This window comes from Ptychodera flava, chromosome 18 (genome assembly GCF_041260155.1).
Source record: "Ptychodera flava strain L36383 chromosome 18, AS_Pfla_20210202, whole genome shotgun sequence".
In the NCBI taxonomy this organism is placed as follows: Eukaryota; Metazoa; Hemichordata; class Enteropneusta; family Ptychoderidae; genus Ptychodera; species Ptychodera flava.
This window is the reverse complement of record NC_091945.1, coordinates 15,896,702-15,914,102: the sequence shown is the minus strand read 5'-3', so window position 1 is coordinate 15,914,102 and position 17,401 is coordinate 15,896,702. Positions and strand designations below refer to the sequence as shown.

Genomic DNA, 17,401 nt, shown 5'->3' with positions numbered 1-17,401 from the left:
GTGCTAGCTCATCAGTATTTTATCTCTTGTACTTCTCCCACAGCAAAGTCGCATGGAAGAGAGGTTAGACGACGCAATCAATGTCTTACGCACTCACGCCATGAGTGCCGATGGCAGTATGTTGCAGGGACTGCCCAGCTCCAACCTCAACAATATCGGAATGGGTGGGAATGTCCTCGGCCACCACCCAACTCACGCTAATAATGGCATGGACTCACACATGGGCCACGGAACGCCTTTCGGACATGGGCAATATGATGCAATGGTACAGTCACACATGGTAAGTCAACATAGCCCTATATCGCTTTGCCCCCAGGTAGTCATCAAATTTACTGCAGCAGGTCAGTAAATTATTATTTTGTGACTGACCAGACAATTATACACCCTTGGGATTATCAGCACAACAAAATACTCATCATTCAGCCTACCCGTTGGCAGTGTTTCTTTGAAAAAGAAAACATTTCTGATCCATAATTAATCCGATAAATCCTGATACCAGGACTCTGATCTGTATGTTTACACTACCTTCAAAACTTGTGAGAATGTGAAACACAGCAATAAGTCAGTGCACCAAAGTATTTTTCCATGTCATGACCAGCCTACACAAAAATATAAATAAGTACTTGATTGAAATCTACAAGACCTTCAGAGTATGCAATCAAAATTTCTCAAAAGTTGATCAATTAAAGTTGGTATCCCTGCCTTTCAAGACTGATTTGCACATCGTATTTCCACTTTGCCTGGTCAGTATCAGACACTTGAGACCCTGAATGGGCCAGTCTCTCTGCATTGTCATTGAGGTTGAGGCATATTGCACAAAAAGCTGGTAGAACAATCAGATAAAGTCCAACATCTGGTGATTGTTACCCCAAGCTAACCTCGCACAGGGCAGTGCGTCTGTAGGGGAGTACCCTGTCCAACCCTTCATGTCAATCAAAGGAGCCCAGCGATTGCAAAATATCACAAGGTTTTCTTGAACATTGACCCGAGTTGAAGTTGGTATTTCCGTGATTGTAACGTGTGGGTACTTGTACCAGGGTGGTGTTAACACGGTTGGCATGGATGCTCATTGTGGTTAGCTAGTTCTAGGTGCAGTTGCCACGGTAATCCGTGATGCTTGTGAAATAAAGGAAAGATGCTAAGAATTTAACAACAAAGTTAAGATTCTGTTGCTAGATTGGCAATTTTACAACTACAGCAAGTCACAGAATACTTGCAGGAGTATTTTCACAAAGTTGGCGAAACACAGGAAGTGGTTTGGCTGACATGAAGTTTTTAACATTCCAAGATGAATGCAGAAAAATTGTGCAGAAATTAGTAACTTTTTACCCATTGATTGAAAAAAAATACACTATTGCTTATTTTGAACACCTGGAAACCATACTATCAGTTCAAAAGGTGTATGTGAAGGTGAGTAAGAGACGTCAGAGACGCTGACTGTCAGTATGAGCACTGGAGCTCACCATGACCACCCAATGAATGGGAAAATAAACAGGTCTACATGTCAGTTTTGATATCGCCCCTGTGATTAATGTGCAGGGCTAGATTAGTCAGTGAAATTCAACAGAATGTTGGGAGAGTTCACAACCTGCTGATAACAGCAGAAAAAAGGTATAAATCAGTGTCTTTGTGTGCCCAAGACATGGAAAGTTTTAGAGTTTGTTGTATTAAGTGGTAGAATGAAAATTGATGCATTCTATGTGAAATTGTGAATTGTGAAATTTTTAGTATATTATTTGAAAGTAATGTTGGATTTTTAGATATGGTCCACACGATGATAATAAGTGAAATTTTTTATTGTGTCAGACATGTTTGATCGTTTAAATCTTTCACACAAGTAGATGGAGTAGTAGATTGCTTTGTTTTAACTTTGACAGAAATTGAATTGAACATTTGACATAGAACATTAACAGATTAAATTGCCCTGTGTGAGTAGAACGGAAAATGATCAGTGTGGCAAACAAAAAACACATCCCAAAGTCATTTTGTTAAACCCATTCTGCCTGTCCCCATGTCGCTTTATATATCTGCGATTGTAACCGTGAAGTTTAGATGATAGACAGTCTGTGTGTGTTAAAATAGGTGACTGAAAAAACAGAATGATTGAGGTATGTGGTTAACAGGTTACCTTGCTCTACTGACTGGGTTATCAGTGTTCAGCGATTGAAAGTTTACCAGGGAAAAAAAAACGTGAGTGGGATTTGAGTATTGCAAATATCATGATCCACTTGACATAGAAGTTATCTACAAGGAGTGATGGAAATAGTTTAGATCCTTGCGGAGGAGTATTCCTTACTTCCGAGCTTCTCCTGAACGCCAAGAATTCTAAATACTGTCCAGTGGATCTTCTTTCTGGAGAAAAAAATTGTGAGATGGTCGAATACCTATCTGTTCATAACTCGGGTTACTTTTGTTTATTTGTCAAGCATTTAGATAAGTGTTTGTACATGGTCAGAAACATCAGAAGCTGAATTCGTGATCTTTGTGGTGTTTAGATTTGGCACATCTTCCCAAGGGGAGAAAACAAAATTTCCGTGGACATCACCGAGTGTTGAAGGCCTGCTGGGAAGCATATTGTACCCTGCCTGGTGGTCAGGGTGATGTCAGTGATATGTGTTGTGAGTTCTGTGTGGTGTCTGTTTGGTCAACTCCAATACCCTTAGAGCACCCTCTCTCCAATACCAATTGTGCTCCACGAGGTCTTTTTTTTTTTGGAAAAGCGACGGGTTTCCACGTATTATTCTTAAAGTGACTGACATTCTTGTAATCAGATAGGGAAGTGTTTGCTTGTGTAGGCAGTCCAACTATTCTACCAACTGAGCCAGCGGCAGCTCAGATGTTTTTCAGCTTTTTTCGGTGGGTTCCACTGGAGCGATGCATCAGAGCTGCCTAGAGATGCACCTTGACATGCTTCAGAGGACGGGTATTTTGACGATGAGTCTCGCTCAGTTTGCCGGAGGTGTTCCCATCCATGCCACACATGTGCTTAATTACTGACCTCACATCAAATGATGTGTATCCTCGGTATAAGCAAACCGTGTAGCAGTGGTTAGCAACTATAAACAGCGGTTTTTCTAGAGCGACCTATTTTATGCGCAGAGGGCCCAGCGTTCTCAACAACATTTTCACAAACTTTATCCATTATGGCTGTCAATTATCCGGGTTTCACCAGAGAGTGCCTGGAGTTTGGCCGCCTGCATATGCCCACCATGCCCGCCCACTGGTAATGATTTCACTCTGGTTTGCATTAGGTGATGCAAATACTTCGGAAAAAATCTGTCTCTTCGGAAAAAATCTGTCTATGGAACATTTCATTTCACTCTCTCCAGCACTGGGCATTCTGTTTTTTCCTTGACATAAACTGACCAATGGCTCCGGAGACTTAAACTCTAGGTATTAAGGCCAGACGGACATATTTTTCCGGAGATGATCATCGGAAAGGGTACGGATAAAAACTTGTCAGTAAATTGGAAACATTCTTGCAAGTTGTAACATGGTGTTTACCTAGTCTACAGTTACTGTTCATAATAAACAAGGGGTCAGCGGAGGGGTCACGCATTCAGCCAATTATGCTTGCCGGGGAGATGCTGCGGAGTTGCAGGTTTAAAGCTCCAGTGGGCAGTCGTCCTGGCGGCACAGCCTTGCCACGGACGTCGAGGACATCGACAAAGCTGCCAGGATTGAGAAATTGCATCTCCAGCGTGCAGACTTGGTGGGCTTTCCAGTATGTGGTGTTCGCAGTGTGACTACGGCAAGACGCCATCAGCCCGTCTTCATTACTATAACTATCATCCGTATTACTGGGTAAGCTGTTTGAAAACTTGTTTGTGTTGTGGTATGCCTTGCTTACTGTTCAGAGGCAGGATTTATTCGTCTGGCTTGCTGGTAGCAGAGTGCTGAACACCTGGAAGGTTCTTTAGTCTGAGTCTTCTGTATCCCTGCCTGTGGATCCAAAACAAAGATTGTTTATCACAAACAACAACAACAAAATGCATGCAATTCTCTTATAATGCCCAAGAATGATTGATTTATCATAATGTTATAAAACAAGCTTTACAATATACCTACAGAAAGTTTTCTTTCTTTTGTCATCACAGGAGAATTTTACAACAGAAAAAACTTGTAGGACACCGCTGCTGTGATTATGTTTGAATCATAGCTACGACACAATTTACCATAAAAATAACGTCATGGCTGGAAATGATGGAAAAAATGATATGATCTATCATGTGCGATGAGAATGAAACTCTTTAAGTAGTTGTACAAGCATGCCTTAGGGTTGTGTGATTGTTGTATATGCCCACAGTCCAATGATATTATGTACATGTTCATTTGATAGAAATTTTAATTTCTACTAGGGGCGTTTTATGACTTGCCGCTGGACAGCACCATCTGTTCCTCAGCACAATTCACATGTACAGTGACAGTGTATACCTAAGTTGTTGGTTTGATTTGATTTAATTCCATGCAGTATACATGTACACTTGAGTGTTCTTCTTTGGTTTTGAAATCTTTGTGTTTTTGTTTCTACGGCATTATATCAGTTTGTTTGCCACTTTCTTCCCACAATGCTGCATATTGAGAAAAGTAAATATCGTCAAAGTACGTCAGTACAGTCATGCCAGCTACGTAGAAATTGATGTGTCATACATAGAGTTATTACGCACATGGACATCTGATACACAGAGATCCATCTGTCGAAGGTCTATTCTTTGTAATATCTGTAAATCAAATTTATTCATCTGTTGCCCATTGGGTTGTACTGTTGCTGATTTGTAAAAATAACAGCCTCTAGAATTTGTGTTGTACCTAATTGCCAGTCAACTATGCCCTGTTGAGTAAGTTCATACTGAAGCATTTTATTTTCTACTAAAATTGGAAGGAAAGTCAGACTTATGTCATGTGTGGTGCAGACATATTTTGTGTCAGAAAATTGAAAAGTGCTGCCTCGATGAAATCTGGTAGCAACAGCACGTGGTTTGACTTGACCTGGTGTTTTCATAAGTGGACGCAATCAGGTGTGTGTTGCAGGTGAATGCGATCGGCTGGTTTCAACAATGACAGAATAAATACTGCAGTTCACCACAGCCTGACCTGTGGTATTTGCTTTGAGATACTGAGGAGTGAGGCAGTTGTTTTTCCAGTCAAAAGTAAATCCCAGATGCCTTTTCCGTTTATGAAGCTGAGAATTCCAGAGGGTTCATCAGAAGTTCCTTCTTATGTGTCAAGAGTTTTATTCAAGTATAGAACTCAGATGAATGTGTGTCAGCTGACATCATGTTGCTCTAAATATGACAAATTGATCCTGCTTCAAAATATAAGGAATCTCTGAAACTAATATATCTGTTCATTAATAGAGATCACAGTATTCAAATCAATCATTGTTGATTTTCCTTTGCTTTTATATTGATTATTTCAATCAACATTCTGTATTAAAATTGTTTAGTTTATGCTGTTTGTAGTGTTTCCACATTAGATTCTGGACTCGGGTGCAAACTCTAATTATTATTATTGACTTTGGTGAGATTTTTTCAGTTTCAGAGATCATTTTCAATTCCACAAAAGCATGCACTGTATATGACTCTGTATAGAGGAAGCTGTTTTCTCGGTTTTGAGCACATGACAGCCCTTAACATTGGTAGAGAAGGGACCACAGTGTAAATATTTCAAGCAGTGGCCCAAACACTGTGTCAGCAACCATCAGCTGTTGCAAGTCTTGACAGATACAGTAAATGCTCTAGGTGTTGGCTGGATTTTCCACAACCGACAACCATCCAACTGTTCCACATTTGCGATAGCCGATCCACGGATGAATGAGTTCATTGATAGGTAACCTCTTTCGTCAGGTCTCAACACCTGTTAATAATTATGGCTGATTACGCCCGTTATCTCATTAGACTAACCGCCCCAGTGTGAATCTGCGGCAACTCAGGATGTAGACACTGTGGCAATGGCTCCCTTCGTCTTTGAAAACGTACATTGTGGAAATATTGTCGGGTCACCTTGGATAAAACCAAGCCTAGGGGAAGTCTTGTTTCGATACGGAAAACTTCAGAAAGGAGAAATGATTGGTGTTTGTGTGATCCCTTTCACCAGCATAGCACTGTTTATTTATGCATCCCCCTGCTGTCGAAATGATTGTAGAAGCCTGTCAAAAAGTACATTATGAAATCACTAATGGAGCAAAGTTAGAACTACCCACTGTGGTTATTATCATCATCATTTTTGGCCTAACCATCCATAATTATGACAGTTGCACCCATTTACAGCTAATCTTTCTACAGAAAAAAAAAATTGAATGAGCTACATAAGTCTCTAAAGGTCAACAAATAACAGAGTACCTGCAGACTGCGTGTTTTAGTACAACCATCAAGTAACTGTAAGCATCCTAACACTTGTCTCCTTTCTCTCTTCACACATAGCCTGGTCCGCCGACGCATGGACATCAGCCAATGGCTGAGGATGGTACAGTTCGTCTACGCAATTCAGTGCCTGTCGGCCCAACCACAACTCCAGAAATTGCTCAACCCCAGCAGCCATTTAATGGTAAGCCTCGGCATTATCAAATGACAGAGCTATGAATCAGAACAGATTAAACCATTGACTCGACATTTCTGAAAGTTTCAACGTCCTATGGAAATATTTTTTCCTTTCTTCATCTTAATCGCTAATTCTATAATTATTATCCGTTGCAATCTGGTGCACACATAAAGTGTTTACGTTCAACCATGTGGAGTCAACCGATTGTACTTTTAATAACTGCTAGCCCATCAAATGTGCTGCATTGCGTTTTTCAACAACTTCTCTCAAAACAATTTGCAGTCATGCACCCAGAATTGAAAATGCTTGGCAATTTATGGAGTACAGTGTGTCATTCATGTTGGCAACCATCCACTAATCAATTTCAAGTTCTTCTTATATCGCCACATCTTGTGTAAAATTGGCCACATAAAAAAAAGAATATGATATAATTATTGATAATGAACAATTTAAAATGAAATTGCTTTCTTCAATGAGATGACAGTCTTGCTAAAAGATGAGTCTGTTTTGCTGTATAGTTTGAAATTGTTTAAACAAACGAGTGAAATTGATAGTTTGAAATTGTTTAAACAAACGAGTGAAATTGGTGCCATGTTCATTTAAAAAAACATTGCTCTTAGTACTGTAAAAGTATAGAAACTGTTCGAGACTTTTGAAGGCCAATGTTCTCTTGTTTACATGTTGTCAATACATGCCAGATAATCTTCCCCGATTAAAGCAGATCTCACAGGTTTAACTTTTTTTTTTAATCCTCCTTCCGTTCTCTCCGATCAGCTGTTCACAATGAAATTCTCAGTCAAAACGGAAACCAGGCTCAGGGTATAAAAATTGAGAAAATAGATCAAAAGAAGAAGAAGAACAGCAACAATAATCAGGAAAGCAATAAACGAAACGAAGACCTAGATGACAAACTCAGTATTGCAGACGACGACGGCACCGACTCAGAAAGACAAGGACAATCCTCTGCATCAGCAAGGTCGAAAAAGTCAAGGTGAGCGAAAGAAAAAAAAAAACGTTGTATTCATCAGTCTCTTCAAGTATTTACTGTGTTGAGTTTGTGCAGTGTGTAGCAAGATAAATCTCTTCATGGTATCGTCTCTTTCTCTTTCTAGACCAACTGAAGATGAACCACCAGAGGTGAAAGTTGTCCGCGAGAAGGAGAGACGGCACGCGAACAATGCGCGAGAAAGGATAAGAGTGCGTGATATCAACGAGGCTTTCAAAGAGCTGGGGCGGATGTGTTCTATTCATCTCAAAAGCGATAAGGCACAAACAAAACTTTGTATATTACATCAAGCAGTGAATGTCATCACTAGTCTTGAACAACAGGTCAGAGGTGAGTGTCAAATTGTGAAAGTCGAAACTCTGTGATCAGTTTGTGTGAAGTGAAGTGAAGAGACCACATCAAAGTGAAAAACTCAAGATTTAGAGAGAGAAAAATAATGTGTAAATTGCGCAAAATGTTTTCATGCCTTGCCGAGATGTCATTCAATTTCACTTGAAAAATAAAGATTAAGAAGAATACCCAGCCAGTATTTTGCTATTCTTCACTGTTTTTGGTCCACTTGTTCCACCTCTGGACTCTGTCTTGTGTCTGAAGGATAAACTGGAGGTAAATCCCAGTGCAAAATACAAAGTTTCACGATCTTTTGTTTCCTCTCCTTCCAGAACGCAATCTTAATCCAAAAGCAGCGTGTCTCAAGCGAAGAGAAGAAGAGAAAGTAGATGAACTACCAAACAGGTCTTCAGGCCCGTCAATTGCTGAACAAGCCCTAGGAAGTATGTAGTAATATCACTGAACATTTACATTATGGTCCACGGCAAATCTGGAGCTCAAGTCTGAGCTACCTTAAAGTCACCACCAGAGGGCGCTATCCCTCTTGGCATGTGACAGCTGTCAGGCAGAACCCTTGTCTTTACAATGCTTGCAATAAAACATCCTGTCCTTTGTATCACAGAATACAAAAATGGTTTGGCGAATCAACCATTCAAGAATATTTGTCTACTCACAGGATACTTGGAACAATCAGTGCAAATTAAAAAATGAAAACCATAAATACTGCACCAGTTATTCTATCTTATTTGTCAAAATTTGTCTTTGGAGATAGCACTTATTATCCATCTACCTGCATCTGCATTTGCAACACGACATACACAGAGATATGAATACCATCTTCAGAGGGTAATTTTACTGTATATAAATCAAAATTATGTTCACGTATGGAGTATTTGCCTCTTGTCAGCTTTTTACCCTCCCCACACAGTGCATTGACAGAACAAGCAAACTTCGAGTTTTTTTAACATTTTGTTTTGCAACACTGCAGGCATTCTGACACAATTTTTGGTTTCATGTGCAGGCTGTAAGCTGTAGAAACATAAATAGCAGTCAACATGTATCTAGCAATCCACCAAGTCTGATATTTTGAACAATATTATAAGTTTTATGCTTGTTCTGTCTGTTTTGTGAGAGCAAGTGTCAGGAGTTGACATATGAACTCTGTGGACAGACCTAAGGCCCAACACAGGTGCTGCCCCCACCCCCACCCCCACCCCCTTTTTTTTGTGTGTGGAATTTTTTGTTATTAAAATGCCTGCGTGCGATGTATTTCTAACTTACAGTGGTGGCTCCTCTTCTGCAGGCAGTGGCGCAAGAAGTGGAAGACGCGCAAAACGAACTGAGCCAGGAATGTCTCCCTTAGAGCACGAACGGTTCCCAGGAATTGACATTTTCGGATCTCAAATGGATCCCGCTGACAACAAGCAATTACAGCAATCTCACAATCTCCACGTAGATGCCGCCACAATATCACCAACAGTGTCTTCAACGTCAACCCATCAGCAGCCACCATCCCCACCTGTCTCCTCAACAGTACCTTTAACTCACGCGTTACCAACTGACCCGTTTCAGACTTCTCCGCACGACCACTCGCTGACAATAACTGAGGGCTCTTCTGTAAACCTCCAATAAACATTTTTTTGAGTCTCGGTTGGTGCTTTGGCAAGAGAACGCATGAAGGACTGTGCTGAAAGTTCTGACAAGGAACCGATAAACAAAAGACAAACACTGACGTTAGAGTGAGGGCAGTCTACAGTTTGTGTGAACTCATTAAAGAGACCAGTGTGGACTGCTTTTTCTTCTGTACTCATTAATACGACAGTTTTACAAATAAATGAAGTCAAGTGCCGCAGTGGTTGTCTTATCAAAGGACAGAAAGACATGACGAGAAGTGGGGACTTCACTAAAACTGAGAACAAGTTGAATCAACTCAAGACTGATAAAAGCGAGCATGACAAATCAACAGAGAGAAGAATTTTTTTACTTATTTTATCCACTTTAAAGGAAGAAATTGACGAGAAATCAAGATGACAATTTTGCATTTTGATCAAGATTTGGAATTATACTAGCCTTAAAATGTTGTTGCTAGGAGGAGGAGGGTTATAACTTGGTTGCTAGGAAGAGGGTCATAGTTCGTGGGATTAACCAATAGGAGGAAACAGAGAAGTGAACACTTTTTGACTCAGTCGTGTACCTCATTTTGTAACTGAACCTGACGCTTCCCTTTGGCAAATACAAAAATCACACCCTGTATTTGTTGTTATACTTAAAGAATATTACGAAGCTGTCATGTTTCAGACACTGATGAAACTTCTTAAAAGTATAATATTTTGGAATCAAAAATATAAGGCAAACATTTTTCAAAGTTGGGCTGGTACTCCTTGAATTTTTTTTCCTATTTGATGTTTTCATGTACTTTAATGATCATGCAGTTGTGTTTTAATTTGAAAACTCATTTTAAACAAAAACAAGCAAAAAAAACACCAAGATTGATTTCCTTCTGCCGTGTACTCTGAGAGTCTCCGTGGAAATTTCAAAATGGAAGAGGTGACTCCTAAACTCAGTCAGGTCACACTTCACTCAGAATGTAACCTGTATAAACTTGTACATGAAGAAACAATTTCAGTGTTTGCCCCGACAATGTGTGCTCAGATTATATATTAAATAATTTCTTCATTACACCTGTTACCTTGACAAGTGTCTTCCTCAAAAGAAAAGAACTTTAAAAAAAATACGGACGAACACTGAAAAGTGCAAACTTTGGGGCATCACTTTCAGAGGGATCTCTCGTTTGTGTCGACCAGTCCACCACAAACATCTCATGTCTTGTTGTCCAACGGGTGTCAAAAAAACCCAGTTGAACTTTGAACTTTCAAGGAAAAAAAGAAATACGTGGAAAAAAGCAAATAACTTAAAGAAAGAAATTTATTGCATATTTATGGAGTATTTTCAGAAGAAAAGTAGATTTTTTGAGCCTAAAGCTTCTTAGTTCCAAGTTTTGAAGCCTAGCTCAATGAATCAGTCAAGAAACGAGAAGTAACTACTGGCACACAATGTTGCAAGAATAGCAATGAGTAAAACTTAATATATATATTTTTCTCATCTCATTATTACGAGATTGCTCTATCAGATTTTTTTTGGTCAACTTCACATCAAAAAAGGACATACGTCGTAGTTTAATATATAATTTATGTGAAATCTGAAAATATGGAGGCTGACGCATAGCGCCAATGAAAACACCTGTGTCCTGGCCAAGATCAGCCTAAACAATTGATCATTTATGTTATGTTTCTGTTCGTTTGTTTTTTTTTCGTTTTATAACTTTTTTCCTGAAATGAATAATCGTTTTAGCCATATGTCTGGTGTTGATTTTTTTTTAGCAAGTGATAGTTTCTCATGTTTTGTTGGTTAATGTTAAAGAGATTACAATTCTTTGCACGATTAATAAAAAAAATTAAAATAGCATGTTAATTAAAAAAAATTAGCATTGCTTTTAGGTAGTTCAAACATCCCACCTTTCACTAGTATTGTTAGGGATTTTATACATTTATTGACAACAAAAAAACAACATAATCATAAACTGTTTGCGTCAATCTTGCGTTCATCTTATGTTTATTGCGTTAGCAAGTTTAGAGGGAGTAGATACTGGGATATGTGGGCACATACCCCTCTGCATGCTGCTTAATGGAAGAATGCGAGTGGACTGGACCTGGAGTGCGAGGACGAGCGAGAGAGCGAGAGAAAAGGTGAAAAATTTTATAAATAAAAATACAAAATCAAATATTTGAATAAAGCTATCGCAGTGGTTTGGGGTATACATATGCTGAGAATCAGGAGCTTTTTGCCATTTCTTTGTCATATCATTAACACTGAGAAATAAAAAAAAATATTTGAAAGGCATTCATATCAGTTTTTACTAGGCACAAAAATGTCATAGATAACAAATGGCATATTGATTCCCAATACCTTGAAGATATTTTGTCCAGCTGTGTCATCTTATGTATCAGTAAAATTATTGGTAAAAAAATACCCATCTTTTTCTTGTTCACATCTCTTTCTGTTTTCATTTGCCTTTATCAGTTCATGTACATAGCATTTATTTAGAAGAAATACATGTGCCATTCTTAATAACAAGAATTTATGACGTCGACTTTGGTGTTATTTCTTCCAGTGGTGAAAAAAGAGAGAGTGTGTGTCTGTCCTTGTATGTGTGGGATTTGTTATTTTCTGTGTGATGTCTCGCACCTGTACCTTCTTTAAAATTTCCTCTGCGATTTCTAATGACAGTTCAACCCTTGAAGTGAAATGTCATAACAAAAATGTCCATCAGATGCGAACCAAAAGTTTCAGAAACGTGCACTGACTTTCACCAAAGATGGTATACTTTGCTTTCTACACTTCTCTACTGAGGAGTAGCAGGTGCTGTATTTACTTCTCTTATGCAAAAACAAAACTGACAACATCTTGAAAACTAGATGATGAAAACACCATAACATGATGCCAGGAGCAAAAGTCACTCCATCAGTATGTTCTTTTGAAGTCCAATTTAGCTGTATGTTTTCGTTATTTGAATCCATAAGCTGGTCTGAATATACACACTTCATCATCCTCTCCTGTGTGTTGATGAAGCTGAGTGAAAAAGCATGTTTTCGGAAAAGTATGTTTTGGCTTTTTTTCATGACATGAAATCTCCCTGGGTGTTTCAATGAGGTTTCTTCGTCCTGAAGTCTTTTTAGTTTGAAATTTGCCAGTGCATGGATCACTTGACATGGTAGGACTTCCTGTTTAAAAAATAACAACAACATACGCTCACTCAGAGCTCCTTCGTGGTCATGAGATCTGATAAGTCTTCCCTGATATCCCTCTGAGGTGATTTCGCGGTGTGGAGTTCATTCATGCAAAACTGAAGGCCACCCTAACCTGGGTTCTGTGGAAGTGCGCCCTCAGTGGCAGGTGTAGGTAGAATGTGGTAAACTGAAGTACTGATACTCCAGTTATGGTTCGCTACCCTCTGCTGGTAGCGAACCAGACTGTCCCATTGCACATCAATTTAAATTGTCAGTTTGTTGTGCAAACTTTGACCATTTCTAACAGTCAGTTTGTTGTGCAAACTTTGACAATTTCTATCGGTTTATACGATAGATTTGTCTGGAAAAATCAACAAACTGTGACATTTTGGCTTGTTGTTAACATTGCAATCACGGCAACTTCAAACAAACTACTTGTATTTCTTTTGTCACACCAGGAAACTATTAAATGCTTTTCACCTTCATTTTGAAAACCAAACTGGGATTGAAATTTGCATGTGTTTTAGAATTTCTCTGAAATTAGACCACAAAATTTATAAATTCAAATATTTTTTTCAAAATATTTAAAAAATCATATCAATATTTGTATCAGTGTACAATACTATGCAAAAGTCAAGGTTGTCATTACAGTCTCAGAGAGCAGTTGTTCACATCCAAGTTTGTAAAGCACTTGAATTACCCATGCATTGCTGCAAACTCATAGGCCATTCAGCGCTATGCTGACAGTCATTTCTGCACACAGATCAAGTATGATCTAAAATTTTTACCAATAAGTAAATGTAAACGTGTTCATATAAATATTTCTGTACAGCTAAGAGTAATTAAACCACAGACAGAAAGAAAGCCCGTACTTTCTATGATTCCACTGAAACTGCATGTTAGCAAGAACCTTCCTATCAATTTGGATCAAGACTAACAAGTCTTTGGCAACCGTGACACTGAAGTCCTAAAGATAAATCTTTCAAACTGTACCGTGTACGTTCCACCGATGACACTCATATTTTCCCTGGCAACACAATTCATTACTTTCACGTCAGTGTCGACGCTTTGATTCATGCCTATGGTTTCCTCAGAAGAGGTAAATATGATGGCAGTAAAAATGAAGTCTGACTATAAAAACTAGTTTTGGTTGAGTAAATAACAACTGGAAAATGAGAGCATCTGAGTACATCTAGTTTAATTTTGAGGGTACTGACTTGTTTTAACGTCGTGTAATAATTAGTTTATTAAATTAGTCCAGTTTACAGTGCAGCCTTTTGGAAAGTTTCTCATCTCACATTGATTTGTTCAGTTTTATAGGAACATTTACGTGTGATTGAGCATTTAATACTTGGTGAAAATACAGGCATTATGGAAAAGAGAGCAAGTACGCTTGAAAATCATACTGTCGTTGTATTCTCACAGTTTCAAATGTCTGCGGTAAAATATCAACTGATAACAGAATTCATTATGAGAATATATAGACTATGTTTATCATCTTTGTTATTGCGTGGTGATTTTGTAGTTTTTCTGAAGTGTACCGTGACCCAGTTATTGTGTACAGTCTCTATGGCGTCTTACTGGGTTTGTTGGAGATGAATTGTCATGGTATCATGTGTTAGGTCAAAGGTTAAAGTGCAAGTTCTAATGTCAAAGGTCACAGTTTCGATTGATGCCAGCTTTGGATCAGCAGAAATTTCATAAACAAGAATGTACATTGGGAGATGGTTAAGTGTGAAATACTGTGTATGATGGGAGGAGTATTGAAGACTTTATGGTGAAAAATGATGTCAGTGATTTCAAATAAAGCCGTATCAAATCAAATATCTTTGCAACGCTTGGACAAGTTTATTTCACCATAATAAATGGTAGATTGGCTATCAGTAATCAACAGCATGACAGGAAAATGTGTTTTACCTCCAGCAAACGTGTCATTTACAAAATCAAATCTCTGCACAACAATGCAGTGGGCACTAAACCTGGTGCTCAGTACAAGTAGCCAGAAACCTGCAACTTATTTTTACCGTGTTGGTTTCAAATGCTTGTTTAACCCCTTGACACTGGTTTCACTCGTTAAAGCTCTCACTGTTCTAAAAGGCCTTGGAATGAAAAAAAATTTGCAGATGAAAACAATTTTCCCCTCTTGAAACAAATATCGAACCCTCCTGTCAGCTTGCACCTCCACACAGTGTACAGAAGCCATACATCGTGGTATCATTTTCGTTTTTCACAGCTTTATGCCAGACTGCTTGCCAAATTATCTTGTTTTCTGCTTTCTAGAGCAAGGTCTTCAAACTGCATGGTTTTCAAGTTCATGGCACTGTTGTTAAAAAGTTCCTTCTGAAGGATAGGGAATATCTCTCTCCTGTAAGAAAACAATAAAAATATGAGAAGCTTTGCTTCTTAGGGGAAAGCAGTCGGAGTACACAATCAAATCCCTCCACTGTAGTTAATTATCCAATTTTTAGACCATTGTCTCAATATCTATGGCTGAGCTCCTATTCTGGTTTGTACGTATACTTTTCACTATACACAGTTTAAAATATATGGGTTAAATTTGACCATTTTTTCCAGTCATGAACCATAAATATTAGTCTGTCAAAGAGCATATTCTCCTACACCTTTCTGTGAAATGAATTTCCTTCACAAATAAAAGTTCACGTTGGAAGTTGAGGAAAACTTGCAAAGTATGGACCACTACAATTGGTGGCGCCACCAAGTGTTGAATCTGGGATATCAAACTATTTTGACTGAAAACAGTCTGTGGAAATATGTATGGTGGCAAATCTCTAGTATGGCTGAACGACATGATTGTGAGATCGACAATTCATTTGGAAGGAAAGACTTTCATGGATATTTATTTAATTTTCTCAGAATATTATTGGTTTCTAAAATATAATTTATCAAAAACTATTCATAAGTAGTTGTAATACAGAAAAAGGGGAAAAGTAACTGAAGTTTGACATCAAAAAAGTATTTCCCATCAGCAAGACAAATAAACAAGTCAAATTGGCTTTATTGGTGAAGAAGGATCTACAGATGAAAGACAACCTTGAAGTCAACACACTTTTTCTTTCATATGGCATATTACGCATGCTGACCAAAGCCAATTAAAGTTCCTGGAAAAGAATGCATATTTCATGAATGAATGGTATTTTGCAGTACAGACGCTTGATGGGATTAAATGACTCAGGGATGCTTTGACTTTTTCTGAAGGCAAGCCTTTGCTTACAACTTTTGAAAGTTTTAAAAGTTCAAGCATGATATTTCAATCATGAAAGTACATGACAAAAAGGATGAATGGCAGTACATTTTGGTAGTATTTCATGATTTTCTACAGAAAACTCAGGATATTTTATCACATGTCTCTTTAAAGTCGGGCATTACATAGTTCTGCTAAATATGTCACATCATCTACAATATATCACAGTGGATGCATGGAGGGAATGTGACAATATTATTGTTGATATATGAATTCAAGTCTGGACCATAATTCTGGTGTCAACAAGTATTGGACACGGTACACACTGCACCCCTACATCAAGTTGAACACCTGGCATTTCAACAGTACAACAACAAACTGTGTTTTTCAAACAGAACTGAACAAAATACTAAAGTGACAGTTACAGCTGATGGAACTTTAATAGGATGAAATTAATTAATACACATCTAAAACAAAAATGATTGTAAGTACCGTAATATGCAGACTGGAGAAGTTGCATACTTAATGTTCAATCACAGTTCTACTATTAACCCTTTGAGAGCTGTAATTTTTCCCTCCAAAATGTTAGTGCAACATTTCACAAATTTTTATGACTTTTTCTGTAATTTTTTTGATAATTTTAAACCAAATAGACATCACATTTTACCATTACAGTTTTTTATCAAAATTATGGCAAACGTATAATTTTTAAAGGCGGCAAAAATTGACTTTGGCACTCAAAGGGTTCATCTAAAGTCATCCTTTCTCATTATTTATTTTATATTGCAAATCAGCTATTATTATGCTTCAAGGATATCTTTACCATAAAACTATATTTTCCCATCCAATTCCTGATCCATTGATAGTAGAAAAGCACTTGACTTTTCTTAGCTTTTAATGAAAATTCATCAAAATATGTCTGTCCTTTTTCAGTTTAACCATGATTTGAATCCATCAAACTTTGTTGAAAGATTTCTTTCTTAATATGTTCATAATTTTTGTCATAAATTTTGCTGTCGTTGTGCTGTTTTTTGTTTTTATGACATTTTATATTCCAGGTGGACAATTTGAACTTCCTATTGAATTAGTCAACTGATCAAATAAAATCAATGAAATAAGTAAATAAAAGAAATGAAAAGGTTTATTTCTGATAGAATTCAACAAAGGCAGCAAGAGCAAATATTAATGTAAACTTTGGTCCTGTGCCATCTCATTATTCTGCTTGATGTAAAAATATTTCTCTTTTACAGGTGAGTTGTTCTCTCTACAGTCAAGAAGGCAATGTTGTTGAAATCATTTGTTTTGCTCTGACTTTGAGTCAGTATATTGTTCAGTGAAGCATGACCTAGGTTGGTTGCAAAGCAGTACGACACAGATACTGTCTTGGATTCTTTAAGCCTAGCAACCACAGGTGAAGACTTTTATGATGTATCTGAAGCAAACAGCCATTCAATGGCATACTGTGTTCTCTTACAAAGTGTAAAGGCACTGCCAGAGTGAACGGAGTCCATCATCCCGATTTGTTCCAAAGTTTGG

At 38.0% G+C, this 17,401-nt stretch overlaps 1 protein-coding gene across 24 annotated transcripts in view; it reads left to right on the top strand.

The window, feature by feature from the left end:
• The window catches only part of LOC139116979 (transcription factor 12-like), a 146,672-nt gene extending 134,659 nt beyond the window's left edge, over positions 1-12,013 (top strand). For 13 of the 24 annotated variants that reach the window (XM_070679737.1, XM_070679743.1, XM_070679740.1 and 10 more), the window contains 6 exons: positions 44-280; positions 6,423-6,546; positions 7,315-7,531; positions 7,653-7,876; positions 8,209-8,319; positions 9,180-12,013. In XM_070679737.1, the coding sequence (XP_070535838.1) occupies positions 44-280; positions 6,423-6,546; positions 7,315-7,531; positions 7,653-7,876; positions 8,209-8,319; positions 9,180-9,508 (1,242 nt within the window). In that variant the 3' untranslated portion in view covers positions 9,509-12,013. Of the gene's footprint in view, positions 1-43; positions 281-6,422; positions 6,547-7,314; positions 7,532-7,652; positions 7,877-8,208; positions 8,320-9,159 lie in introns of all 24 variants that reach the window. The other 11 variants (XM_070679754.1, XM_070679755.1, XM_070679749.1 and 8 more) reach the window with 1 other exon arrangement.
• Positions 12,014-17,401: the final 5,388 nt, after the last annotated feature.